The 25,866-nt window shown below is 33.5% G+C and overlaps 3 protein-coding genes across 4 annotated transcripts; 2 read left to right on the top strand and 1 right to left on the bottom strand.

Annotated features, from left to right (window-relative positions):
* The first annotated feature begins 7,603 nt into the window (after positions 1 to 7,603).
* Positions 7,604 to 10,363, top strand: LOC25496686 (pentatricopeptide repeat-containing protein At1g73400, mitochondrial). The gene has a single exon (XM_013597325.3). It carries the CDS (start codon positions 7,957 to 7,959, stop codon positions 9,730 to 9,732), a length of 1,776 nt encoding a protein of 591 aa, XP_013452779.3. The 5' UTR covers positions 7,604 to 7,956; the 3' UTR covers positions 9,733 to 10,363.
* A 2,545-nt stretch (positions 10,364 to 12,908) lies between these two features.
* Positions 12,909 to 19,616, top strand: LOC25496685 (DNA polymerase epsilon subunit B). Its single transcript, XM_013597324.3, has 13 exons — positions 12,909 to 13,247; positions 14,403 to 14,583; positions 15,533 to 15,686; positions 15,824 to 15,955; positions 16,428 to 16,505; positions 17,524 to 17,628; positions 17,727 to 17,807; positions 17,904 to 18,034; positions 18,211 to 18,305; positions 18,385 to 18,481; positions 18,601 to 18,715; positions 18,810 to 18,923; positions 19,124 to 19,616. Exons 1-13 carry the CDS (start codon positions 13,079 to 13,081, stop codon positions 19,262 to 19,264), a joined length of 1,593 nt encoding a protein of 530 aa, XP_013452778.1. The 5' UTR covers positions 12,909 to 13,078; the 3' UTR covers positions 19,265 to 19,616.
* A 911-nt stretch (positions 19,617 to 20,527) lies between these two features.
* On the bottom strand, positions 20,528 to 24,275 carry LOC25496684 (protein-S-isoprenylcysteine O-methyltransferase A). 2 transcript variants are annotated; one of them, XM_013597323.3, is made up of 2 exons: positions 23,195 to 24,275; positions 20,528 to 21,739 (listed from the first exon to the last, which is right to left on the bottom strand). In XM_013597323.3, exon 2 carries the CDS (start codon positions 21,651 to 21,653, stop codon positions 21,060 to 21,062), a length of 594 nt encoding a protein of 197 aa, XP_013452777.1. In that variant the 5' UTR covers positions 21,654 to 21,739; positions 23,195 to 24,275; the 3' UTR covers positions 20,528 to 21,059. The 2 variants fall into 2 exon arrangements, with proteins under 2 accessions (XP_013452777.1, XP_039691172.1); XM_039835238.1 differs by having other exon boundaries at positions 23,877 to 24,274.
* Positions 24,276 to 25,866: the final 1,591 nt, after the last annotated feature.

The raw sequence follows: 25,866 nt of genomic DNA, 5'->3' as shown, positions 1-25,866 counted from the left end.
CGGATAAGTTAGCAAATCATGGTCATGGCTTGGTTGATGTTTTTTGGTGGGACTCTATTCCTATGTTTATTAGAAGTGACTTTTATAGAGACGGATACGGGCTTCTTAGTTTCCGTTTTCCCTAACTCTCTTGCTTTGATTTTTTAACTTTTGTATTCTTTGAGGGTTCTGGTTTGGTCCCCCTCTCTTGCACAGTTTTCCCTTTTTTAATAAAATTTTCCGAGCAAGGTGGTAGTGGATGGTAGTCTTAGGATGCTAACCTAGTTGAGATGTCAAGATATCTCTCATGATGCCTTCCTTTTACTCTTGATTCAGAAGAAAAAAAATCTTAATAGAAAATATTTAGGGACGATTATTTAATTTTTTTATGAAACGATAAAAAACGAAAAAAAAAATGATATACAAAACTTTTTTAACCCAAAAAAAACTTCTAGGTTTGCATAGGGATAAATTTTTTAGTCATGTGTATCTTGATATTTTTGAAAGAATTTTTACAACCCTATCTTTCTCCTCTTTGGTGGTCTCCCCTTAGCCAGAGGGCCTAGTCCTTTCCGCTTTAAGGCAGCTTGGATTGATCATGAAGCCTACTATGATTTAGTTGCCACAGCCTAGAATTCTTCTAACCATAACCTTATTGTCGCCTTAAACAAGGTTAGAGAGCATTCTATCATTTTTAATCAAGAGGTCTTTTGTAATATTTTTTGGAGGAAAAGGCATGTTGAGAGAAGACTAAAAGGCGTCCAAAACTACCTTGATAGAGTTGACTCTATCCACCATGTCCTTCTTGAAAAACAGCTTCAAAATGAGTATAATCACATTCTTTTCCAAGAAGAAATGCATTGGTATCAAAAATCTAGGGAACACTGGGTCAAATTTGGCGATAGAAATAGCTCTTTCTTTCATGCTCAAACCATCATCAGAAGAAAGAGAAATAGAATTCACTAGCTTCAGCTTCCCAATGGTATTTGGTCTAATGACGACTCCATTCTTCAAAATGAGGCTCAACGTTACTTTAAAAATCTTTTATGCAACAACCACCATAGCCACAGCCAACCCTCCCTTGAAGGCAACCATCCAACCATAGACCACAACAGCAAAAAGATTCTTACTGATCCTATCACTAAAGCTGAAGTGTTTACAGCTATGAACTCTATGAAACCTTATAAGGCTCCTGGGCCAGATAGTTTTCAATGTATTTTCTTTAAGCAATATTAGCATGTAGTGGGGGAAGACATTTTCCAGTTGGTTAAAACAGCCTTCATTTCAGGTTATTTTGACCCTGCAATCTTTGATACTCTAATTTCTCTCATCCCAAAAATTGATCCTCCAAATTCTTTCAAAATTTTCAGGCCCATCAGTTTATGCAACATTGTTTATAAAATCATCACTAAAGTCTTGGTCAACCACCTTCGTCCTATTTTGGATACTATTATTGGCCCCTACCAAAACAGTTTCCTACCTGGTAGAGGCACTTTTGATAATGCGGTTGTTTTTCCGGAAATTGTTCATTTTATGAGAAGATCGAAGAAGAAAAAGGGTTTTGCGGCCTTCAAGCTTGATCTTGAAAAGGAGTTTGATAATGTTAACTGGGATTTTCTTAAATCCTGCCTTCAAGACTTTGGCTTCCCTGACATTACAACCAAGTTCATTATGCATTGTGTTACCTCCTCAATTCTCTCTATTCTTTGGAACGGAAACAAAATGCCTTCTTTCAAGCCTTCTCATGGTCTAAGACAAGGGGACCCTTTATCTCCTTACTTATTCATCCTTTGTATGGAAAAGCTCTCCATTGCCATCAACAAGGTTGTTCTTCAAGGCAATTGGGACCCCATTCAACTCTCCAACAATGGGCCTCGATTGTCTCACCTTCTTTTTGCTGATGATGTCCTTCTCCTCACCAAGGCTAAAAACTCCCAACTGAGATTCATCATTGATTTATTTGATCGCTTCAGTCGGGCCTCGATTGTCTCACCTTCTTTTTGCTGATAATGTCTCGAGCTTTCTATTCTACAGGTATTCCTCAAGCCAAAATTAATAGACTTACTTCAATTTCTGGCATAAGAAGTACCACCTCATTGGATAAATATTTGGGTTTTCCTATTCTTAAAGGAAGAGCGGAGATAAGTTGTAACGCCCTCTTTAATTATTTAATTATTTTATAGAGTTTAGAGTCCACTTTATATGATTTATGTGATTTTATATGATTATGTGATGTGTTGATATTTTATTTAAAGACTTATTTTATTATTTACTAGAATAAGATTTGAAAATAAAATAAATATTGAGATGTGGGGCTGTTTTGGAATTTAGAAGAGTTTAGTGGAAATAGAGGAAATAAGATAAAGTGGATTGAGGAGAGATATAAGGAGGAAACTAGGTTTAGAAAAGTTTTTACGTGAAACCGCTTTTTGGAGAAAAAGGGAGAAAACAAGAGAAGAGGAGAACCAAGAGGGAGAGAGACCGCTGATCATCAATACTAAGGTAAGGGTGGGACTAACCTTCAATCATTCTAAGTATGTGATTCTGAAGATGAATTTAACATGGTTGTAGGTTGAGGTTTTAGAATTTGAGAGATTAGAATTAAAAGATGAAATTGAAAGTTTCGAATTAAGGAAAACTAGTTTATGTTTCGAATTGAGTTTCTAGTATTAAAAAGAGTGGATAATACAGTAGGTTGATGAATAATTAGTGTTATAATGATAGGGTGATCATAGGGTAATGATTAGGGTCATGTTTGGAGAGTATTGGATCGAAAACGGAGTCGAAAAGATTTCCCCAAAGGCGAAATCGCAGCTGAACTGCGATTTTGCTATCAATGTGCAAAACACGTTTTTATTGTCGCAGTTTGACAAGTTTAAGTTTCGAACTGGGTTTAGGTGCCCTCACGAAAGTTGTATATATGGATGTTATCTGTCCCTAGGCTTTGGAGGTACTCGATTTAAGCACATAGAACTCAAGTTATGATCAAATTACTACACAGGGGTCAGCAGGGATCAGCACAGTCGTCCTCTTTTCCCGAGCATAGGAAAATCAACTTTTCTGGAATTTTCTGTTTTGAATTAGGTTTGGGAGTCTTCATGAAAGTTTTAGATAATTTTGTTAGCTTTCCAATGGATTTGGTTTCACTTGAAAATGATTTTTGATTTTTGAGATATGATGAAAATACTCCAAGGAGGTCTTAGTGAAATCTTATGAAAATTCAGCATAACCGTTTCTAAGTTAATCCAAAACTTATGGAATAATTCCAAAGCTCAAAACTAGAAGTACTATGAGTTCAATTAGGGTGTTTAAGAGTATTTAACCTATGTTGTGAGTCGACCATTGGGGTAGGAATGGAGGTTGTTAATGATTATAATGAGGTTCAGAGAGGATGAATAAGATGATTTATATTGATGATTTACCTTGATGATTAAATGTGAAAATATTTATATATTGTGAAAGACGTTGATATGAAATTGTAATTTGTTATATATGAAGATTATTATTGATGGTTACTTGTTGTGTATGTTTAAATGATGTTGTCTTGTTGTTGTGCTGAATATGATTTACTTTGATGCTTAATGTGAGAATATTTATATATTGTGAAAGATGCTGATATGAAGTTGTATTGGTTGTATTTGATGATTATTGTCGATGTTGACTTGCTGCAAATTATTTGATGGTGTTGCCTTACTGATGTGATGTATTAATATCATTAAGATGCTAATGTTGGTTTAAGTTGTAAGATGTTGGTCCAAATTATTGGAGTCATACGAGATGTCTAAGTTGTTAAGTTGTTAAGATGTTGAGTCAATTGCATACTCGTTTACATTGGGTGAGGGCTTGATGCTCTATAATGTATATTTGTACATAGTACGTGAGGGGAGAGGGCTTGATGCTCTATGAGCCTATTTACGCTCAATATGTTGGGTACTTGATGCCCTGGTTGGTACCACATGCATAATTAAGAAGTTGAAGTTGCATATGTTGAGTTTAAGTTGTAGAAGTCGCATTGTCGTCGTCAATAAGTTGCCATTTGTCAATGAGTTATTAATGAAGAATTATGTGGAGTATTAATATTTATTAATCGTTGTTGTCCATGTTGTGATAAGATGATGTGATGTGTTGTTTATATTGTTATGAGGTGAAGATTATGTTGTGTTGTTTATGATATTATTATGAGATGAAGATTATGTTGTGTTGCTTAAGTTATTATGAGATGATGATTATATTATGTCGTTTATGATATTATGAGATGATGATTATGTTTGTGTGTTAAAGATGATATTTATGATGTGATGATCTATGATGGTATGATTTGATTATTATGTACTAAATGATGATGTATATAATGCGATGAATATGAAGTTAATAATGATTAGAAGTTGATTGAGTTATTAATGAAATAATATAATAAGATTTAATGTTTATTAATTGATGAAGTTTAAGTTGTTGAATGCTTTTGATGAATTATATGTTTATTATTATTGAATGTGTAATCTCACCCCTTCTGCTTGGAAATGTTGCTCTTCGTATGAGTAACTTGCAAGTGATCAAGTATAAGTTGCTGTTAGATTGTTGTCGTGAGTGGACTATCTCTCACGTGTGTCTTTAGGTGTTCTGATACGTAACGGGATGGGAACTTTGTTGCATGCTTTTTCTATTCCTTACGTATTGTTTATGAATTTACAAGATTAAGTTGTTAATTGGATTTTTATGAGATCTTTTGATGAGGCCTTCGTGCAAAGACTATTTTAGATGTTGAAATAAATTCCGCTGCGAAGTTTTTGAATATTATGTTGATTGAACTTTGAAGGAAAATTAGTTAATTATTCCATTTATGATTTTTATGAAGTGTGACATTCTGTATGTGATGATTACTCTGATTATTTTAATGAAATTTTTTAAGTTGGGAAAACGAGGTGTTACATAAGTGATTTCTTCTTTATTATTGAAAAAATGCTAAAGAGGTTAGCATCTTGGAAAAGCAGATTGTTAAACAAACCCGGAAGATTGACCCTTGCTTCATCTGTCCTTTCCTCCATTCCTTCTTACTACATGCAGATTGCTTGGCTTCCTCAAAACATATGTGATAGCATAGATCAAACCACCCGTAATTTCATTTGGAGAGATAGTAACAATGAAGGCACTTGGTTGGTTGGAATAAAATTACCCGTCCTAAACATCAAGGCAGATTGGGAATTAGAACAGCTAGGGAAACTAATATTTGTCTCTTAGGCAAGCTTGTTAGGGATATGATCCAATCCTCTCCTAAACTTTGGGTGGATCTTCTCTCTAATAGGTATGTCTCTGGTCCTAAAACCCTTTATGCTTCAACTCATCCTAGAGATTCTCCCACTTGGTATTCCATCATGCAAGCTAAAAATGTTCTCAAAGATGGTTTCTCTTGGCGCGCGGGATCAGGTAATTCTTCCTTTTGGTTTTGTCCTTGGAGCTCCCTTGAATTCTTAGGATCTATTGTTCCCTACATAGACATACATGACTTGCAGTTGACAGTTAAGGATGTGCTATCCACCAATGACCCTCACACTCAGGTTTTGTACTCTCACCTCCCTCTTCCAGCATTTGATTTTATACAACATGCATATCAAGTTCAATCCCTTCGTAGAAGATTCTTCCATTTGGAATTCCAACAAAAATGATGCCTACACTTCCAAAAGTGGTTATTCCTGGTTGTTGTACTGCACGAACACGGTAACTCATTTTAACACTTCTCTCTCGTGGTCTTGGATTTGGAAATTAAAGCTTCCTGAAAAGCTTAAGTTCCTCTTTTGCTTGGCTTGCCACAATTCTTCCCCTACTCTTCTTTTACTCAACCATATAAATATTGCTCCTTCGGCTGTTTGCCCTCGTTGTGGTTTGGAAGATGAGACTTTCCTTCATTGTGTTCGTGATTGTACTTTCTCTCGAGCTATTTGGCACCATGTTGGCTTCCTTGATGCAGATTTCTTTGCAAATATGGAGGTGACTGTTTGGTTGAAAGATGGTTCTATGGGATCTCAATCCTTCCTTTTTGCTTCTTGTGTTTGGTGGGCTTGGCGTCACCGTAATCTTATGTGCTTAAACAATGAGAATTGGCATATAAATCGCCTCGCCTACAACATTCATGGTATGGTTGATTCTTTTAAATCTTGTTATGCGCCTATCACCAATGTTATACATAATGATAGATTCATTAAGTGGAGCAATGGTAACCATATTATTGTGTTATCCTCAATGTTGATGCATGGGAGTTGTATGGGCACCCCGGTGAGAGCTGGCTTTGGTGGAGTTATTCGAAATTATGCAGGTTTTTATTTGTCAGGATTTTCTGGTTATATTCCTGATTCATCTGACATCTTGTGTGTTGAGCTTTACGCTATCTATCAGGGTCTTATTTTGGCTAAAAGCTTGGATATAACTGAGTTAGTTTGCTATTCTAACTCTCTGCTTTGTATAAACCTTCTCAAAGGTACCACTATGAGATTTGAGATTCCATGTTTATGCGGTCTTGATTCAAGATGTGAAGGATTTGATTAAGGAATTCACTATCACTATATGCCACTCTTAGAGAGGAAAATCAATGTGCTGATTTTTTGGCTAAGCTTGGAGCCTCTTCGAAGATTGAGCTGCTTCTCCATGCCTCCCCTCTGGAAGATCTTCTGCCTCTCCTTCAGATGGACGCAGCTGGAACTTTTTATTCTAGAGAGTAGTCTCTAGAATAAAATAAAAAAATTCCATAAAAATTTAAAATTTTGTAACAAATTATGAATATTTATTTTAAGTATTTGAAACTTAAAAAAAAAATTCAAATTTAACTCATCTATGATAAAAAAAATATATAAACTTTTCCAAAAAAGCTTTTTTTTTTTTGAAGAGCGAAAGAGGTTTATATAATGTACTATATTAGAATGCTTTTTTTTTTTTTTTAGGAAATATTAGAATGCTAAAAATAACTTTGTACCAAAAAAAAAAAAAGTTAAAAATAACTTAAAATTTTGAAAAATGCACATAAGTTTACATAAAAGCAAAATACCTAAAATAAAAAAGAGTTTAACTGTGGTGGGTTGACAGTCCAAAATAGTTTTGCACACACAACTAATCAGAACTTCATAGTAACAACAAAGAGCGTGCTAAGCTATTAGCAGGAGTAGAGACTGTTGTAATTACGAAGTTACAACCTTACAAATACTTGCCAACCCATGAGTATACCATGAAGTTACAAAGGTGGTACCTGTGAACCAATCCCCCACGGCAAAATAGGCGCAAGGAAAGTGCAATAGACCGGACCAACCCACAAAAACAAAACGGTCCCGTCGTAACCAGACATCCATAATATCAAATAAATCATTTTCATCTTTCGTAAATTAAAACATTCTGAATTGTCACATTTGGTGATTTATGTAAAAGAAAAATATTTGGTGACCAAAATTTGCTAAATAATTATTAGAAGGTCTAAAAACGAAATTTGAGATATTCGGTAAGAAATTATAAATTTAATTAGTATACACTGTCAGTGTACAATTATCTTACACGATAAATCAATGATGTGTTGCAACTTGCAACGTTGATGAATATAAAAACACAAAATTTGTCATATTCATGTTGATAGCTTGATGCAACAATATACCATTCATTCGATGATTGTAAAATGACTTGACGGTTTACACTATCAACACAGTAAAGTAATTAAACTCAACTTATTTAAACCATTCACATGTTTTACTTCACTCCGTTTCACTTCCTACACAACCAAACGAAGCTTGAACCTTAAACAACGTTACACAATCCCCAAATTCCCGTTTGATCTATGCTCTATTCATAGCTTCATCATCACCATCACAGTAACCTCTTCCTTCTCCTTTTCCATTCCCAATCCCACCCCCAAAATCCACACATACCCATTTTTCAAAACCGCATTTTCTAACCCACCACCTGTTTGTTTTTTTGCCTCTGAAAACTTTTTCACTCATTTCAATGCCTTCAATCCCAAAACGCAAAATCATGTTAATGGGTTTGTTTAATAAGTGCTTAAAATCTCTAAAAATCCCTCCTTTTTCATTACTCACGCATCATCATAATCATTATCACTCTTATCTATTTAGAAAAAACAAACCTTTGCCACAAATTCCAATATTAAATGCTCATTGTTTTCAATTGATTCAATCTTCATTGCAAATGAACTCTTTTGTTGTATATCATTCATCCATTCGCCGCAATTATTGTTCGGAAAATGTTTCAATGAAACAAGATTTTGGCTGTAATGTGAGTGATGATGTTGTGGAGATTAATGATGTTGTAAAGAGTAATGGTTTTGAGAGTGATGTTGATAAGGTGTATACCACTACAATGGATAATTTACTTGGTTTTCGCAATATGGAGAAAGCTCTTGAAAATTTGGGTGTTCCCTTGACTACACCATTGGTTACAGGTGTGTTGCATAGGCTTCGTTACGATGAGAAGATTGCGTTTCGGTTTTTCACATGGGCTGGTCATCAAGATAATTATTCACATGAGGCTTGTGTTTATAATGATATGATGGATATTTTGTCTAGTACAAGGTATAAAGTTAAACAATTTCGGATTGTTTGTGATGTTTTGGAATATATGAAGAGGAATAACAAGCGTACGGTTCCGGTGGATGTTTTGATGGATATTTTGAGGAAATATACGGAGAAGTATTTGACTCATGTGCAGAAGTTTGCGAAGAGAAAGAGGATAAGAGTGAAGACACAACCGGAAATAAATGCGTTTAACTTTCTGTTGGATGCTTTGTGCAAGTGTTGTTTGGTTGAGGAAGCTGAGGGTTTGTATAAGAGAATGAGAAAGAAGATCAATCCTAATGGGGATACGTATAATATATTGGTTTTTGGGTGGTGTAGGGTTAGAAACCCGAGTAGAGGGATGAAAGTGCTGGAAGAAATGATTCAATTAGGTCATAAGCCTGACAATTTCACGTACAACACTGCCCTTGATACTTACTGCAAAGAAGGCATGATAACAGATGCAGTGGAGCTTTTTGAGTTCATGAGGACAAAAGGTTCAATCATATCTTCTCCCACTGCCAAGAGTTATTCAATTCTAATTGTGGCTCTAGTCCAAAACGATAGAATGGAGGAATGTTTTAAATTTATGGGGCATATGATTAGCAGTGGTTGTCTTCCTGATGTCACGACATACAAGGATATAATCGAAGGTATGTGTTTGTGCGGTAAGATTGACGAGGCTTACAAGTTCTTGGAAGAGATGGGAAAAAAAGGTTATCCCCCTGATATTGTTACTCATAATTGTTTCCTCAAGGTCCTCTGCCACAATAAGAAGTCTGAGGAAGCCCTTAAACTATATGGAAGAATGATTGAATTGAGTTGTATTCCTAGTGTCCAAACTTACAATATGCTGATTTCAATGTTTTTTAAGATGGATGATCCTGACGGGGCATTCGAGACTTGGCATGAAATGGAGAAAAGGGGTTGCAGACCAGACACTGATACGTACGGCGTCATGATTGAGGGACTATTTAACTGCAATAAAGCAGAAGATGCTTGTATTCTTTTAGAAGAAGTGATAAACAAGGGAATAAAATTGCCGTATAGAAAGTTTGATTCCTTGCTGATGCAACTTTCGGAGATCGGTAATCTCCAGGCCATTCATAAGCTCTCGGATCATATGAGGAAATTCTATAATAATCCCATGGCAAGACGTTTTGCTCTAAGCCAGAAGCGCAAGAGCATGAGTTTGCGAGGGAGATCATAGTATGAAATATCTCGGTTGAGTTTGTGCTACCTTTCACAAAAACCTGGGGGAAGTTAAGATTGAAGGGTTCTTCCCATGTTTGGTTGGACAAATGTTTTCTGAAAACACGGCAGGTTATAGCATATACAATTTCAGATACTGCCTTCAAGCTTGTCCCTTCATTGTGACAGCTAGTCCCATCTTTGGACATGCTCTCTTGGTCATACTATCTGCTACCAATATTTTTGCATGAAAAATTTGGAAGTCTTTGGATCTATCTATTCTCATTTTTTGTCCGTCAAGAGAAATTTCGGAAGCTGTTACGAGTTACAACAGTTTCATTGAGAGCTGTTGGTTAGTTGACACAGCCAAAAGGTCAAAAGATCCAGATATGTATTATGTTATATTTTGTGGGAGAAGAGGTTGTGATCGAACTTGTGTATGATGGAATTTTTTTTATTTTTTTAAGAACGGAAAAATTTGTTATCTGGTCAAGAATCTGTTAACTTCTGCTGAAAGATGTTGCGAGTTATGAGATTTTTTCTAGCATCTTAGGGGTCATTGTATGATTTGACCATATGAAATTGCCAACTGTATCACGACTATAATGAATGGTCCATTACATCAATAATGATCACAGATACTTTTTCCATTCGCTTGCCACATTCTAATTTCCCCGTTTGCATTTCTCATTTTCTTTTGTTGCTTCTTTCTGTTTGGAAGTTTGTTTGTTTTGTTGCAGATTAATTGGTGGTTTGGTGGAATTTCTTAAACATGCCAAGCAAGGGTGCTTAATATTTGATCATTCTCTTTCAATGTTTTTCCATGTTTTATATACCATATGACACAACACCACAAAAGATGTTTCCCATATTATTGTTTGTTATCTCGTGCTGTTGCCTTAGTTGAAAGCTGGTATTTTTTTGGGGGTAAACTTGGGTATTATCTGTGCACAACTGTAGAGACTAGTCCTAAAGCTAGATAGGACCGCAAAGCTTTCCCTCAAGAGTTTCAAACGCCACTGCATTTTAAGGGCTTGATTGATTCCTATGTACGGTGATAATGATTAATGACAACCAAATTGGCTACATTTAGTTCACTATTGGTAAGCTGTGAGAAAATTTGGTCTCTATGGTAGTATTGCCCCATTTGACCAATTAGTTTAGAAGCACTACAAGGATGCGAAGAACATAATGATCAAATTTGGATTAGCTTCTAATGTAATAAAGCTTTTACACTTAGAAAGTTTTTGATTGAGCCAATTTTGAGCTTCTATTATCTTTCAACGGAGAATTTGTGCCAAAAACATTCTTTGGAAGTGTAATATATCCTTTGATCTAAAAAATTCTGAAATGTGCTCATCCTATTTAAGAGAAATCATAAGTTTCCTAGCTGAGCTGAGTGATGTGGCTTTAAGGACATTCATGCTTCTGCAGGAAGTCCGTGTTTTTAGACGAGTGAGCTCATGTATTTTGTAATACCATTGATGCTCATGCAGGTGTTTTTTCTGTTCTGAGGATTTATTTAGAAAACAGGATAACGAAGTAGGGAAAATTAGAAGCAAAATTTATATGTAAAATTATTACAAATTTGTTCAACTTCTGTTTTTATAATGGCAAAGATATTATTATGTGTATATGGAAGGCGAAATAGAAAGTATAACTAACTATTCAAATATGAGTTTTGTTAACGAGTGTTCTCGGGACACTTTTAAGCATTCCAAAAAGAGAAATTATTTCATTAAAAAAGTCAAATATTTCAATTTTCAATGCACTCATTACATAAATTTTCAAATAAAGTTACATTTTAAAGATCTTAAAGAGTGCCCTGGAGGCACTTGTTAACATTTCCCTTCAAATATAACAAGGATCCACTTCATTACCTAAAACCTCTCTATGGGCAAGATTACTTCTCGTTGGCAGGTGATCCAAAAGCAGCTGTCAGGAGAAAACCCAAACCTTGGAAGGAGCAAGACTCTCTCAAACACGACCCAACTTACCATCTTTTTTTCGCTTGACATATTATTTTGTTGAACTTGTAGACAAAGTGACAAACACCACTTGAAACTCATACACTACTACGATGTCCCGAGTTTAAACATGGATAAAGTTGTCCAACCTAACAATATTGATACATTCCGAGGTTATTCTACATCTGAAAAGCATGTTCAATATATGTGTTCGTCGGGCCGTCTTATCCTTTTTCATCGTTTTTTTATCAACAAATGAAATCCCAACACTCTAGGTTATTCTACATCTGAAAAGCATGTTCAATATATGTGTTCGTGGGGCCGTCTGATTCGTTTTTGAGTGAACCCATTGCTCAAACTGATAAAAAGTATACAAAGTGATTTGAGTTGGATTTACACATTTTTGGGTTAAATCTCAAAGAGGACCAAACCGATAACCAATGGGTTGGTTTGGATCAGATATAGAATAAAAATGTACAAAAAAATATTCGAGACATTTGTGAAATACATATAAAAAAATCTAAAATTAATACACTTCAATAACCAAAGTCTCACGTCAACTTCAAAAATAGTGAATTTGCAATCAAATCTCACACATCAATTTCATCGTAATACAAATCCAAAATACTAAAATTTTCAAAATAAAACACTCATTATCTCTTAACCAAAGTGTGTTTCCATTTTTCTATGTCTTTGTTTGTGACTTTGCAAACGAAAAAAAAAAAATCTATCTTAATATGTTTCTAATTTAACTTTATTTTATATACGAGGTGTATAATATATAAAATTCTAATAAAAAAATTGAATATATGTGACCGGAATATATTATCTCCAAAAAAAACTATTATATTAGTTGTCTTGACCAAAAAAAAAACTATTATATTAGTTGTAACTGGTAATTTCAACTTAAAATTAAAGTTAATAAAATTGAACGATTTTTTTAGGAGATTGTACTACTATTCAGAGAAGCTTTGATTAAGAGAATTCTCCAATAAATATGAGAGAGGGTGGCAATGATCCTGATTTTTTTTTAATAATCATTATTTAAACATATAATAAAGAGTTTAGAGTTCTAACCCAACCACATCGTCCGATTTTTCCTAAAAAAACAAAAAATCTCAATCACGACATCCGACTTAATAATTTTAATTATTTTATCGATTAAATTAGGACCCGAGAACATTATTAAATTATTATTTCCATAATCATCGACTACAACAGGCACATATCCACATTTGGTGGTGAATCCTATAAAACGCGCTTTTTCTCACCAAAATTCCTCTATTTTCCCGCTGTTTCCTTCAAATACACAATTTTCCCCTTCATTTTCCCGCTCATTCCCTCAAATCACCCAAACTCAACTCAACTCAACTCAATCCTAGAGAGCGAGAGAAAACGATGAATGCTTCAACGAAGAAGAAAATTCAGAAAAAGTGCAAAATCAGAGGCTACAACATCAAACCAGAAGCACTCGAAGAAATCCTCTCTTTCGTTACTCGCTTTGAAAGCACCCAAGAAGAAGACGAAGCCACCGATATTGTTCTTGATCACCTCGAACAGGAATCTCGTAATCTCTCTCTCTCTCTCTTAGGGTTTCCGGTTCAATTTCATGACGCTGATATTTTTTTTTAATCTTTTCGAAATTGAAGTGAAATCTACAATAATTATCATGATTTTTAGATTTTTGATTTAATTTCATGATGCTGAAACTTTTTTTTAAATTTTTGTGAAATTGAAGTGAAATATACTATAATTAACATGGATTGTTAGGTTTTTGTTTCAATTTCATGATGCTGAGACTTTTTGTTGTTATTTTTGTGAAATTGAAGTGAAATCTACTATAATATTCAATTAAGACCCTCTTTGTTTTAGATTTGTTTAGGAAAAAATCTATATTTTTTATAAAAAAAAGTCACTTTTTTTCAAATTTAAGGGTTTGCTTAGGATTTCTAGAGAAATCATTTTATCAAAAAAAAATCTATTTTAACTCTAAAATGAAAAGCTATTAGGATTAGTTTTTCTCAAAATATATTTTTTTCAAAAACAAGAAGGTAACACATGAACTAGTTAAAAAAGTGATTTTTTTTTCTTTTCTGAGTAACAAACAAACACAAGTAACTTCAGATTTTTTTTTAAAATCTCTAGGTTTTTGTAACCCAAAATCTATTTTTTTTTAAAGCTAAAACAACACGCCCTAAATATTCTTAGGTTTTTGATTCAATATCATGATGCTGGGACATTTTTTGTTGTTATTTTTGGGAAATTTAAGTGAAATCTACTATAATCGACTAGGATACTTAAGTTTTTGATTCAATTTCTTGATGCTGATTTTTTTAATTTATTTTTTTTAATTTTTTGAAGTGAAATATACTATAATCAACGAGGATACTTAGGTTTTTGATTCAATTTTTTGATGCTGAATTTATTTATTTATTTTAAATTTTTGAAGTGAAATCTACAATGATTCTTAGGTTTTTGATTCAATATGGTGATGCTGAAACTTTTTGTTGTTGTTATTTTTGCGAAGTTGAAGTGAAATCTACTATAATCTACATGGATTTTTAGGTTTTCTATTCAATTTCATGATGCTGGATTAATTTTTTTTAATATCTTTTTTGTGAACTTGAAGTGAAATCTACTTGGATTCTTAGGTTTTTGATTCAATTTCATGATGCTGAACCTTCTCTTTTTTTTGTTTAAATTTTGTTGTGTGAGATTGCAGTGAAATCTGCGATAATCGATGTGGAACCAGTGCAACGTGTGGTGAACTTGCTATTGGCAGCCGATGGGACGGAGGAAACTAATGATATGTTCGCTTCCTCCTCTTCTTCAGCCATTGGTGTCATTGATGTGTTTGATATTCCTAGATATAAATACGACCCTATCAGAAGGAACTTCTACCAGTACGTTTTTTGGGAATGATTTTGTTTTCTTCCTTTTTTCTTGTTTGATTTCTTTTCTGGAGCCGACCCCACTTAGTGGGTCAAGGCTTGGTTGTTGTTGTTGTGATTTCTTTTCTGGTGATGAATATTCTTGAAATTGATTTGTGAATGTAATTGAATTTTGAAATCAAGGCAAATGTAGCACTGACACTTTTGATCAAAGTGGTGTTCGACACAGACATGACTCTGATTAGGGAAAGTGTCAGTGTCTGTGTTGGTCCTTCACAGATTAGTGCAAGTAAACAACAATGTTTGATTAGTTTTCTGGTAATTGATTTTTATGTGGGCAAATTACCAATGAAAGGAGCTAAGGAAGTGATGATAAAATATTTACCATAAAAATTAAAACATTAGTAGAATTTGTTCTTCATTGCTCAAGTTTCATTAGACTTTGGAGTTCATTGATTGGTAATTTTCTAAAGTTTTTATACTACTAGCTTTTGTGGTTGATGGTTTTATTGTAATTTTGATGGTATTCAAAATGAGAGGAAGTTCAATGAGCATTAGAAATTTCATGTAACCCCGAATAAAGTTTTGTTTTGCATTAGAAATGAATTAATTTTGATTCGATATTGGTCGAAAAACTTTGTCAACCATTAACAAACCATATTTTGTATCGCTTTTAAGGTAGATATGATTAAAGTCAATATCTGTAATGATCTAATGGTTATGATTAATTGACAGTGTCGGTGCCTTAGTTAAATCTTATGTATTATCAATTATGCTTCTTTGCTTATGGATGAGTAAAAGTACTAAAGCATGACAAATGACTATCATTCTACGTATTGTGTGAGAAACATATCTATAGTTAAGTTATTTGTTGGAAATTTGTGTTGGCCATTTATACTTGGATTGTTTTATCATATGGTGTTAACTTCGAACCATGTTAATTTTTGTGTTTTTATTCCAGACACCCAGGAAGCTTACCTCGTCTTGGGGACCCACCAGCAAAATCTGCTCTGTATAGAGATAGATTTTTGTTGTTGTCCCAAAGGCTTTCTCGCCATCAGGATTTTTCAAGGCCGGCTTTTGAGTCCGAACTTTCACAATTCCGGAGCTGTGAGGTACTGCTGGATTCTCCAATTGACTTTGAATTTCAAATAATGTTGCCTAATGTTTAGAACCATGTGTTCAATGCATATGTTCTAGTTGATGTTTTGAGGATGATTTATGTAATATTTTGCCATGCTGTTTATGTCAGATATCTCCTATTCAATCCCTGGTTGGGCGAAAAGGTAGAAGATGGGTAATGGGAGTAATATCTCAGCTGGAGGATGGACACTTTTATTTGGAAGACCTTAGCGCTTCTGTTGAAATCAACTTAACTGATGCTATATCCTTTTATGCTTTGATAAAAATCATTTTATTTTGTACTAAGAACTCCATAATCTTTTTAAATGTTTTATTACACAGTTCTTGTTGAGGATAAAACAATAATAAACAAGTGTTTAAATAATGTTTGCTTCAGCCAATTAAATGTACTCCTTTAAATGTCATTATGATATATAGTTACCTCTTTTAGCATTCCTTTTTTTGTGTGCCTGAAATGTACCAAGTCAGGCATGGTAGGATTAGGTTGCATCTTGTTAGTTCATGCCATGTTATGTTAGTATGAAGTATTTTCATTAGGATTAGGTTGCATCTAATTGATTAAAGGATTCTGTACACAGTGCATACAAAGTGCTTAGAGCACATTTGTTCTGTCTTTTCATAATTTTCATTAATGTGTCTGCTATAACTCTTATAACAGTTCAAGTTTATTGTAAGCATGAAGTATTGTCATTAGTTTCTTTGACTATCCATACAAGATTACCACAGGATTCTTCTTAGAGAACACTATAGTTGTGGCCGAAGGCGAGATGCTTGCAGAGGGCATTTTTCAGGTTCTTGTTAACATTTCCTTCGTGATATATGCCCCATGTTCTCTTAATTTTGTAAAAACAATATATCCGATATTTGATTTTTATACTTTTATTCATAAACCCTGTTTATCCATGAAGTTCACTACACTCGCAAGTCGTATAACTTCTAATTTTTATCCAAACAAATGGCTTTTTGCATACTTTTTACTAAGGTCAGTTTTATTCATAATAAGATTACTAAATATTTCGTCACAACTTTTATGACTTCTATGTTTAGTTTTGCTTGACAACATCTCTTGATGATCCTACATACTGTGCATGCCCTTAAAAAAGAAATCTGAACTCAAATTCTAAAAGCCGAAATATGCCTTTGACGGACGCAAGATGTTGAAGTTGATTATTGGGCCTGAGATGTAATATAAATTTTTTCTGAGGTGCCTATGGGTGTGGAATGACGCTACTTGCATAAGAGAACAAGATGTTGCATGAGTCTAAATGGATAAGTAGACCTGCTTGGGTTCAGAAGGAAAGACACCAGTTGTGTGCAGTAGATTTTTTTTAGGGATCCAACTTGGTACTCTGAGGTTAACAGTACTCACATCCTGTCTGCTAACCATTAGGTCAAGGCTCATGTTGTACTTGTGTGTAGTTGTTGGGCATGTTGCGTGAAAATCATTTAGTGTATAATATATATGTTCTTGAAAGAAGTCAAGCTTATGGTTCTTCATTAATTTTTTAGAGGGATAGTTAAAGTAAAATATAAATATGTTTAAGATAAGAAACCAATAGTTTACTATTATCTTAATGATTATGGATTTAAAACTTAATAGAGAAATTGAATTTCACATATATATGTGATATGTCTCGGAAGTATCAAACCTTAGAAATTATGTTTTTTGTACTTTTTTTTACACAATGTATTTTGTACTTAAAACTTCAAAACTTTGCTATTTAGTACGTATTTTTGCGAGTGGCTCATTTTACCGGTTTGTGCATTGTCACTTCAATATGTGGATAATCGGTGCATTTTTTGCTGCAGATTTTTACATGTGGGTTTCCTCCACTAGAGGATAGAGATATATCACTTCAAGTGCTTGCGGGACATGATTTTTTTGGTGGTGGTACTTTTACAAAAGAAGAAACGGTATCTTTTTTACTCCCTCAAATTTGTCATTTTATAGTCACATGTATTTTTATTGGTATCACTCAATTAAAATTAAATATCCTTTACCTACGCAATAGATCAGGCAAGTAGAGATGGAGAAAAGAGCAGTCAATGACATGTTTGTCATACTATCTGATATTTGGCTAGACAAAGAAGAGGTAATTTGAAAAGTCATTTGTTTTTCTTTCCTTTCCTTTGTCACGTAGGTATAAAAGTGTATCTTGATATATAGACATTGTTTCTTCGTAGAGAAGACTTTTGGAAAGCTAGAGATTGTTCTTGATGGTTTTGAGAGTGTGGATGTGGTTCCTTCCTTATTTGTTTTCATGGGAGACTTTTGTTCTGAGAAATGTAGCCTTGCATTTAACGCTTATTCAAGCCTAAGGTGAGCTCCACTGGTGTTGTCATATGAATCATTTATACTAATTTCAGAACACACTGCTCCACACCAAATCACATTAGGCGATGAGTCATTAATTATAATTAGTTCAAACGAACATTGTTTTTTATTGCTTGTATTGTTTTGTGGGGATGACAATTATTAGACACTTTGATATGCAGGTCGCAATTTGGCAAACTAGGACAAATTATTGCTGCCCGTCCACGTTTAAAAGAGAACTGTCGATTTCTTTTTATTCCTGGTCCTGGCGATGCAGGTATTGAATTAAATTGATAATTACTTGCGCTTCTTACTTTCAACGATTTCTATGATATAACACTCAAGTGTGTTTTCAGGCTCAACAGCTCTTCCAAGGTGTGCTCTGCCTAAATATTTAACCGAGGAGCTCCAAAATTATATTTCCGGTGCCATATTTTCAAGCAATCCTTGCAGGTTAACATTAGATTTGAATATGATTGCATAAGATATCTTCATCTTGAATACATTTGTGGTTTTTAGTTATCAAAACTGATTGTTCTTGTTCTTACAAACTCATACATGTTTGACTACAGGGTAAAATTCTATACCCAAGAAATTGTATTTTTCCGCCAGGATCAGCTATATAACATGCGTCGATCGTGTTTACTACCACCTTCTGAGACAGAAACTGTTGATCCTTTTCAGCATGTAATTCATCTCTTATCTACGTTTTCTGCTTTAATAACTGTTGCCTTCTGGTTTTCAGAATCAAAAATTCATCTGTTGTGTGTTTAAATTGCAGCTTGTTGCCACCATAACCCATCAGAGTCATCTCTGTCCACTCCCTCTAACTAAACAGCAACCCATCATATGGAATTATGATCATTCCCTTCATTTATATCCAAATCCGCACACGGTACTGTTAATACCTGATTGTTTCTTTTTCCTTTTCATACAACACAACAATGTCTTTTATTGTCACTCTCTATTCTATTTGTTATTTGACATATCAATATCTTGAAATAATTTGGGGTAGCTGTTCATGATGTGATGAAAGTAATACGATCTTGTAAATTCTGGGAAGAATTTACTGAAATTCTGCTGTTGTGATTGCAGATAGTCTTGGGAGACAGAAGTCCGCAGAAGGCATTTAAGTACACAGGAATCACTTGTTTTAATACCGGATCCTTCTCAATGGATAGCACATTTGTAGTGTACCGTCCTTGCTCTCAGGAAGTTGAATTGTCATCGTTGTGAACTGAATATGATTCTCTTTGGTTGTCATCCTCTGATTATCATCAGCATGTAAACATGCCGTCTTCAGTTTTATCAGATCAGATATATATACAAGGCAATGAGCGGAGCGGTAAATCTGGTATTGCTGCCTTTTCCTCCTGGGAGGTTGAAGACACAACTATTCTTGTTTTATGTAACTTAATGACCTTGTCAAGCTGTGAATTGTTAGTATAGTAGGAATTTTCTAGTCTAGTCGAGGCAGTTTGTTTTTAATTTGGAAGTTCATATTACAGAAAATGTGTTTTTTGAATAGTGATATACTACAATTATTATTGCAATATCAACATAGGCTGTCCTGATTTACCAAAAGATACTCGTCAATTTTCATAGCAGCCATAATTAAATCACAATTAGATTTCTCTATCTCATTTACCAGCCTGCATTTTTTATCTTGAGATTGGAAGTTATGGCTATTTCAATATCAATTGTAGTGCAAAAGTTCTGTAGAGTTAATTACGGATTAGAAAGTTAATGATTGGGATCCTTATAAAATGTATAAACCATTTCATTGGGTGGTCTATGAGAAACAAATGTTAGCAGAGTAAACTACCAAATTGGTTGCCGACTTTGTAATGTGTTTCTCAAATACTAAGATTATGAAAATTGTAAAAAGTCTTTGATTCCATAAACTATCAAGTTGGTACCTATATTTAACCACTTACCATCAATTTTGTTCTTATATTTTAACAACTTAAATCGATTTGATCCTTAAACGTAACCACTTATTATCAATGTAGTCTCTAACATACTATATAAAAAAAAAATAACTAATGAGGAGTAAATTGAGGTAAATTTGATAGAGTCAAAGATCTTTTTAAAATATTCATAACCACGTGAACCTATTCAAGCATTCATTGATTCGTCAATTTACAATTTCAAAATGGTGAAGGAAAAATTCTTAGGGTTTAGCGTCCAAGATTCTTAGATGTAAGAGTTTTGTCCCTCTCTAGATTTTTAGCAGCAACAGTCCCTCAATTTTAAAATCAACTGTTAAAACTTAAATTATTATATCTTTTTTTCGTGGTGGTCCGGGTTTGAACCCCAGACCTTGCATATATTATGCCTTGTCCCTACCCACTGAGTTAAGCTCACGAGGACTAAATTGAATTGATTACATTACTATAAAATTAATCTATTAGCCATTATTTGGATACTAGAACTTATATGTTTAGCAAGACAAGATTGATTTGGTTTCCAAATACTAATTTAAATAGAAATTAAAAATGAAATAATAAAAAAATGATAACTTGTACATTAGGACTCATTCAAAATTATGTTTGACAAACACATCCAAATACAGCTACAAATTTATGATAAATACCTAGTGAGTGCTAAGATTAAATCACAAAGCACATACATGTACTCACACAAAAAGAACCCTAGTTAGATTGTAACAAGCTAAATTTCATTGGTAAACAGAACCCTAGTTAGATTGTAACAAGCTAAGTTTCATTGGTCAGGATATGACTGAGCAGTAGCAACCCAAAACGGTTTGGATGAAGTAAAATCAGCAGGCTTGCAATCAGTAATCTGCAACAACCTGATTAAGATCTCAAAACTCACCATCTACCCTACTTTGATTTTTTTCCACATAAAGGTTCCGCATAGCCACATGCTGAAAGCAAGCACTTCATATCTCTATCACGCAAAGCACAGGTTAAAGCTGTTACAGAAAAAAAATGAGTTGAAACTTTATTGACTACTTTGCAGTGAATGTTGCACAATATATGGTTCACCTCGCAGAACTGATCGGTCTTCAGTTAACAAATGGCACCCCAGACACAACTTGTTGAGCATATTCGACATACTCTATTCCAAAAAACTGTCTTAAAAAGTATTCCTCATAAGGAATTCGGGTAGAAAAGAACTTCCAGACAACTACTGCAAATCCAATAGTTGATAAAGGATTGCAAAGCATTACTTGAGTAGCAACAGACCAAATGAAGAAACCACAATACCCTGGATGGCGAATAAACTTATATATACCATGCGTAATCAGATGGTGATGTTCATCAGGACGGACCCTTATAATATGAGTAAACGATTGCCCTGCTGTTATTATTGCCACCTTCCTTATAATTTCACCTATCACAACCAATACCAACCCTAAATCACTGATCACCCAATGTTCCTTTAGCTCAGGAAAGAATGCAACCTCAATTAAATATTCTAGCAATGAAAATACCATTGCCAAAATGTAGTGTTTGCTAATCAAAAGGGACTGCAGAGTTACACTTGATTTCCCATGAATGACGGCGGCTAGAAAATATTCAGAAACGTGAAAGAAGATAACTGCAAAGAACATTTGAGATAACTGCCTGTAAGCAGTGTAGCTAAGGATTTCTGTCATTTTTTCTAAATAAAGACAGTAAACCTCTCTTGTTTTAAGCCACAGAAAGACTTGGTTGACGAAATTATCTGAGGTATAAGCCAGACCTGAAAAAGATGCAAAGTTAGCAATATAAGTTGTATTGCATCCTATGCAATATTATCAATCGCAGATTGCGGAAAATAGTGGTTTGTTCCAATTCCGCTACGTAACAATACTATAGTGCTGCTATAGCCGTTATTCGACAATATTTTGTACTTAAAAGCATATTGAGGAACTGTACTTAAAATCATATTGAGGAGCAACAGTGATTTGTTTAAATTACACTGTTATAGCACTTTAGTGTCACTAATAGCTACTATTTAACAACTCTGATCCTGTGTAGCACCAAAACTATAGATTGAAGTCGTTATTGACATGACACCGATACATGTAGTTACATTCAATTACTTCTATTTGCTCATATTATTACCAGGGTCGACATTGTGTCTGCAGTTCATAGATTGCGTCACAAAGAAAATGCTTCAAGTACAACATGTGCAAAATATAGACAGGACTGGATCAAAATAAAGGAACCTGTTTGTGCTAAAATAATCATAAATTCTAAAAAGCATAGTTTCAATTTCTACGAAATGTTACAAAAATTAGACCGGACACAATCGCTTCAACTATGTATTCGGTGTTGGACACTGACACATTACCTTCAATTACTTCCATTTCCTCAAATTATTGTCATTGTCAATGTCAATTTTTTTTAAAAGGCTAAAATGGAATATATCAACGAAACCAATAAAGTCCATCCAACATAAGAACTGCCAGAAAAAGACTTAAAATTTATTACAAAGTTACAATACCAAAACGATAAACAACAATGAGAACAAGAAAAGAAACAAGCTAAAAAACTGATGTCAAACATTGGAGAGTATTAAGCCACCAATAATGATAGTCGAAAACGAAGGTGCTCGTGCGTCATAGATTATCTCACCAAGAAATGATTCATGTGAAAAATATGAGTAACGAGTAAATAGTCATTTTAGTCTCTGAATGTGTAGGCAGTTATCATATAGTCCCTGCATATATCAAAATTGCAAATACATCCCCATTTTGTGTTTTTTACTTGCAATTTATGGTATAAATTGAGTAACGAAAAACACATTTGAGAACCAAAATGACTAACTAAAAACACATTTGAGGATCAAAATGACTAACTAAAGAAACATTGGAGAATATGTATGTAATTTCGACAAATTAAGAGACTTAAATGACAAGGCATCACACACATTCAGAGACCAAAATGACGGTTACTAGGAAAAAAAATATAGATAGTAATGAATCAAAATAAAGGAACCTACTTGTGCCAAGATAATCCTAAATTCTAAAAAGCACATTTTCAATTTCTAAACAATATTCTAAAACTTAGAACAAACTCAACCAATGAATTGGATCAATAATTGAACCAACTGAATAAATGTTAATCGCGCATGAATCGAATACTTGCGAGCGCTGCAGTATAGGGGAAGAAAAATACAAAAAATTAAAGGAAAAAGGAAACTTGGACGGACCTTCTCAATGATAAAGGCGGTTGACGATGAACCCCAGTTGCGTTATCTGGTGAAGTTTTGGTTTTTCCGGCGAGTTGAGTTCAGTGTTATTCCCAATTTGTTGATTTTGGGTTTTTAATTTTTTAATGTGTAATTTTTTCTTTCTAAGGAATTGATGGGACAAACGAAAAATTACAAACACATCCGATTTTGGTTGACACCGAAAACGAAAAAAGTTTTCTTTTGTTCAAAAAAGATATAATCTAATGTCAGATCTACAATCAATTGGAGACAAATTTTCAATTTCAAATTTCAAATACTCTTATATTGTCATTCACTACTCTTTCATAATTTAATACTCTCTCATTCTCTCTCTTTCAAAAAAAATAAATAAATCTCTCTCTCATTCTCTAAACTGTATCTCCTCTCTCATTTTCCTTTTCCTCTTCTCTCTTTGACAACAAGAAGAACACGGCAGGTATAAGAATTCATTTTCCTAATATCATTAATTATTTCATTTGTTGTTGACCTTCATATCATGTATATTTAACAAAAACAGTCCTAACACAATTTTAAAATTATATCAACAACAAAAAAGCAAATATACAAAATATATTCATTAGTTATACAAAATCACATCCAATTTCATATTTGTATTGTTGTTGTTGCATGTAATGGAAACAAAATATGTAAAGAACTTGACCTTGATGAAGACAACTGCCCAGGTTTAAGTGTTTGTGTAAAAATTCTGACCCAGATTGAGATGAAAACACGTAAGCTCTTTCCCGGCGCGGTGGTTGAAAGCTCCGGCGTGGTGGTCACCGGCGAAGGTTGTCCGATCCTGATATTTTTAAATGGGTTTTGTAGAGAAGATGGAGGGCACTCTTTTTATGGTGATGGATTTTCAAAAGCTTGTACGTGGATGTCTAGATCTAGCCGAAAAGATGAAAAGGAGAGGATGAAGATGGTGGAGCAATGTAACGACCGCCGGAGACACACGGAAGGAGGGAGGAGGCGGCGGCTAGAATTGAGAATGAGAAAGTTTTCCAGATTTCTTTGGTGAAGAGAGAGAAAATTAACTTTAAAATAAATATGGTGTGTGTGGAATAAAGTTAAATGACAAAAAATAAAATAAAAAAAAAATTATAAAAAAATACTCTAGGTTTGTACGAGATAGAAAGGGGTAAAGGGGTATAGACTTTTTTTATTGCAAAATTAGTGTAACATAATAAAAATAAAAATAAATAAATTCTTTAAAAAATATATAAAAAATAATAATAATTTCTTTATCAAATAATAAAAAAATAGTAGTAGTTTATTTAACCTCTAAAAATATAATTTAATAAATGTTATTTTACACACACATATATATATATATATATATATATATATATATAACGACGTGTTTTTTTACAAGATCTAAAGACGTGTTTTTACATTAATTAATGAATATTAAAATTTAATTTTTTTTTATATTCATAAAAACATAAGGTAAATATATTTCATTGTTAACATAAAAATATTGGTAAAATATTGATCGTTTGATACGTACAACATACCAAAGAGAGTAGTAGAAAAAGAGTGATGTGTATAAATTTAAAGTGAGACAGTAACAGACGAGGTATAAATAGTTTAAGAGACAAGTTTTAAAAAAGATTGACAAAATATATTATACAAGGGTCAACTCATCACTTCAAAATTTTAAAATAATTATTGTATATGAGACAAGTCGTCACTTCGCAAAATTTTTAAAAAATTATTATAAACAAGACATGCTGATATAAATTTTAAAATAAGTATTGAACATATTTTGGTAGTGGTCGGAGTTTGAACCCCGGATCTTGGATATATTCTACATTATCCAAACCAACTGAGGTAAGCTCACGAGGACATAAGTATTGATCATATGATTTGTCATCACTGATATATATTATAAAATAATTATTATACACAAGATAAGAGATACACTGATATATATTATTAAACATTATTCTCCTTACTTCAAAAAAACATTATTCTCCTTTTTTTTTCATACCGTAACGTAAGTGAAAAACTAACTTAAAAAAATGGCTTAATTACCTTTTGGTCCTCCAACTATTTAATTGGTAACAGTTTGGTCCTCTAATTAAAAAATGATTTATTTTGGTCCTCTAACTTTATCACTGTTACCATATTTCGTCATTTCTATTAAATTAAATCAAATTTTGTTAAGTGTGTGCATAGATGACAATTAAGGGCTGATTTGGCAATATATGAGTTAGCACTATATAATCTTGTGAGTTTTTGGTGGTTTGTTCTTATTGTTACTTTTTCCCCCAAAAATTAGGGTTCCATCTTCATCTTCCTCCAATTCAAAATTCTTCTTCATCTTCATCTTCTTCCAATTCAAAATCCAAATTTTCGTTTAATCCAAACAGCAATACGAAATCAAATCATAGAGATAGAGATAGAGATTAAACCAGAAACCAAATTCAAAAACCCTAACCCAAAAAAGTAACCCTAAAATCCAAATTTCGTTTAACACAAAGAGCAATACGAAATTAAAACATAGAGATAGAGATTAAACCTGGTTTCGATTGGTGAATCGCAGTGAAGAACACGTCCTTCGTTTTCCACTTCCTTCGTTTTCTTCTTTGTTTTCCTCTTCTCCCAGAAATGCTTCTTCGTTTTCCTCTTCTGGTTTTATGTTTCTC

Source organism: Medicago truncatula, chromosome 6 (genome assembly GCF_003473485.1).
Source record: "Medicago truncatula cultivar Jemalong A17 chromosome 6, MtrunA17r5.0-ANR, whole genome shotgun sequence".
NCBI classification, from domain to species: Eukaryota; Viridiplantae; Streptophyta; class Magnoliopsida; order Fabales; family Fabaceae; genus Medicago; species Medicago truncatula.
The sequence above is the reverse complement of the archived record's forward strand: the minus strand, read 5'-3'. Positions and strand labels throughout refer to the sequence as shown.

Bases quoted from the DNA above. Each gene is read 5' to 3' on its own strand.
- LOC25496686 (XM_013597325.3), top strand. From the start codon at position 7,957: ATGCCTTCAATCCCAAAACGCAAAATCATGTTAATGGGTTTGTTTAAT.
- LOC25496685 (XM_013597324.3), top strand. From the start codon at position 13,079: ATGAATGCTTCAACGAAGAAGAAAATTCAGAAAAAGTGCAAAATCAGA. The intron at 14,584-15,532 runs GTACGTTTTTTG...TTTTTATTCCAG, and splicing joins ATCAGAAGGAACTTCTACCA to ACACCCAGGAAGCTTACCTC. The intron at 18,924-19,123 runs GTACTGTTAATA...TTGTGATTGCAG, and splicing joins TATATCCAAATCCGCACACG to ATAGTCTTGGGAGACAGAAG.
- LOC25496684 (XM_013597323.3), bottom strand. From the start codon at position 21,653: ATGACAGAAATCCTTAGCTACACTGCTTACAGGCAGTTATCTCAAATG.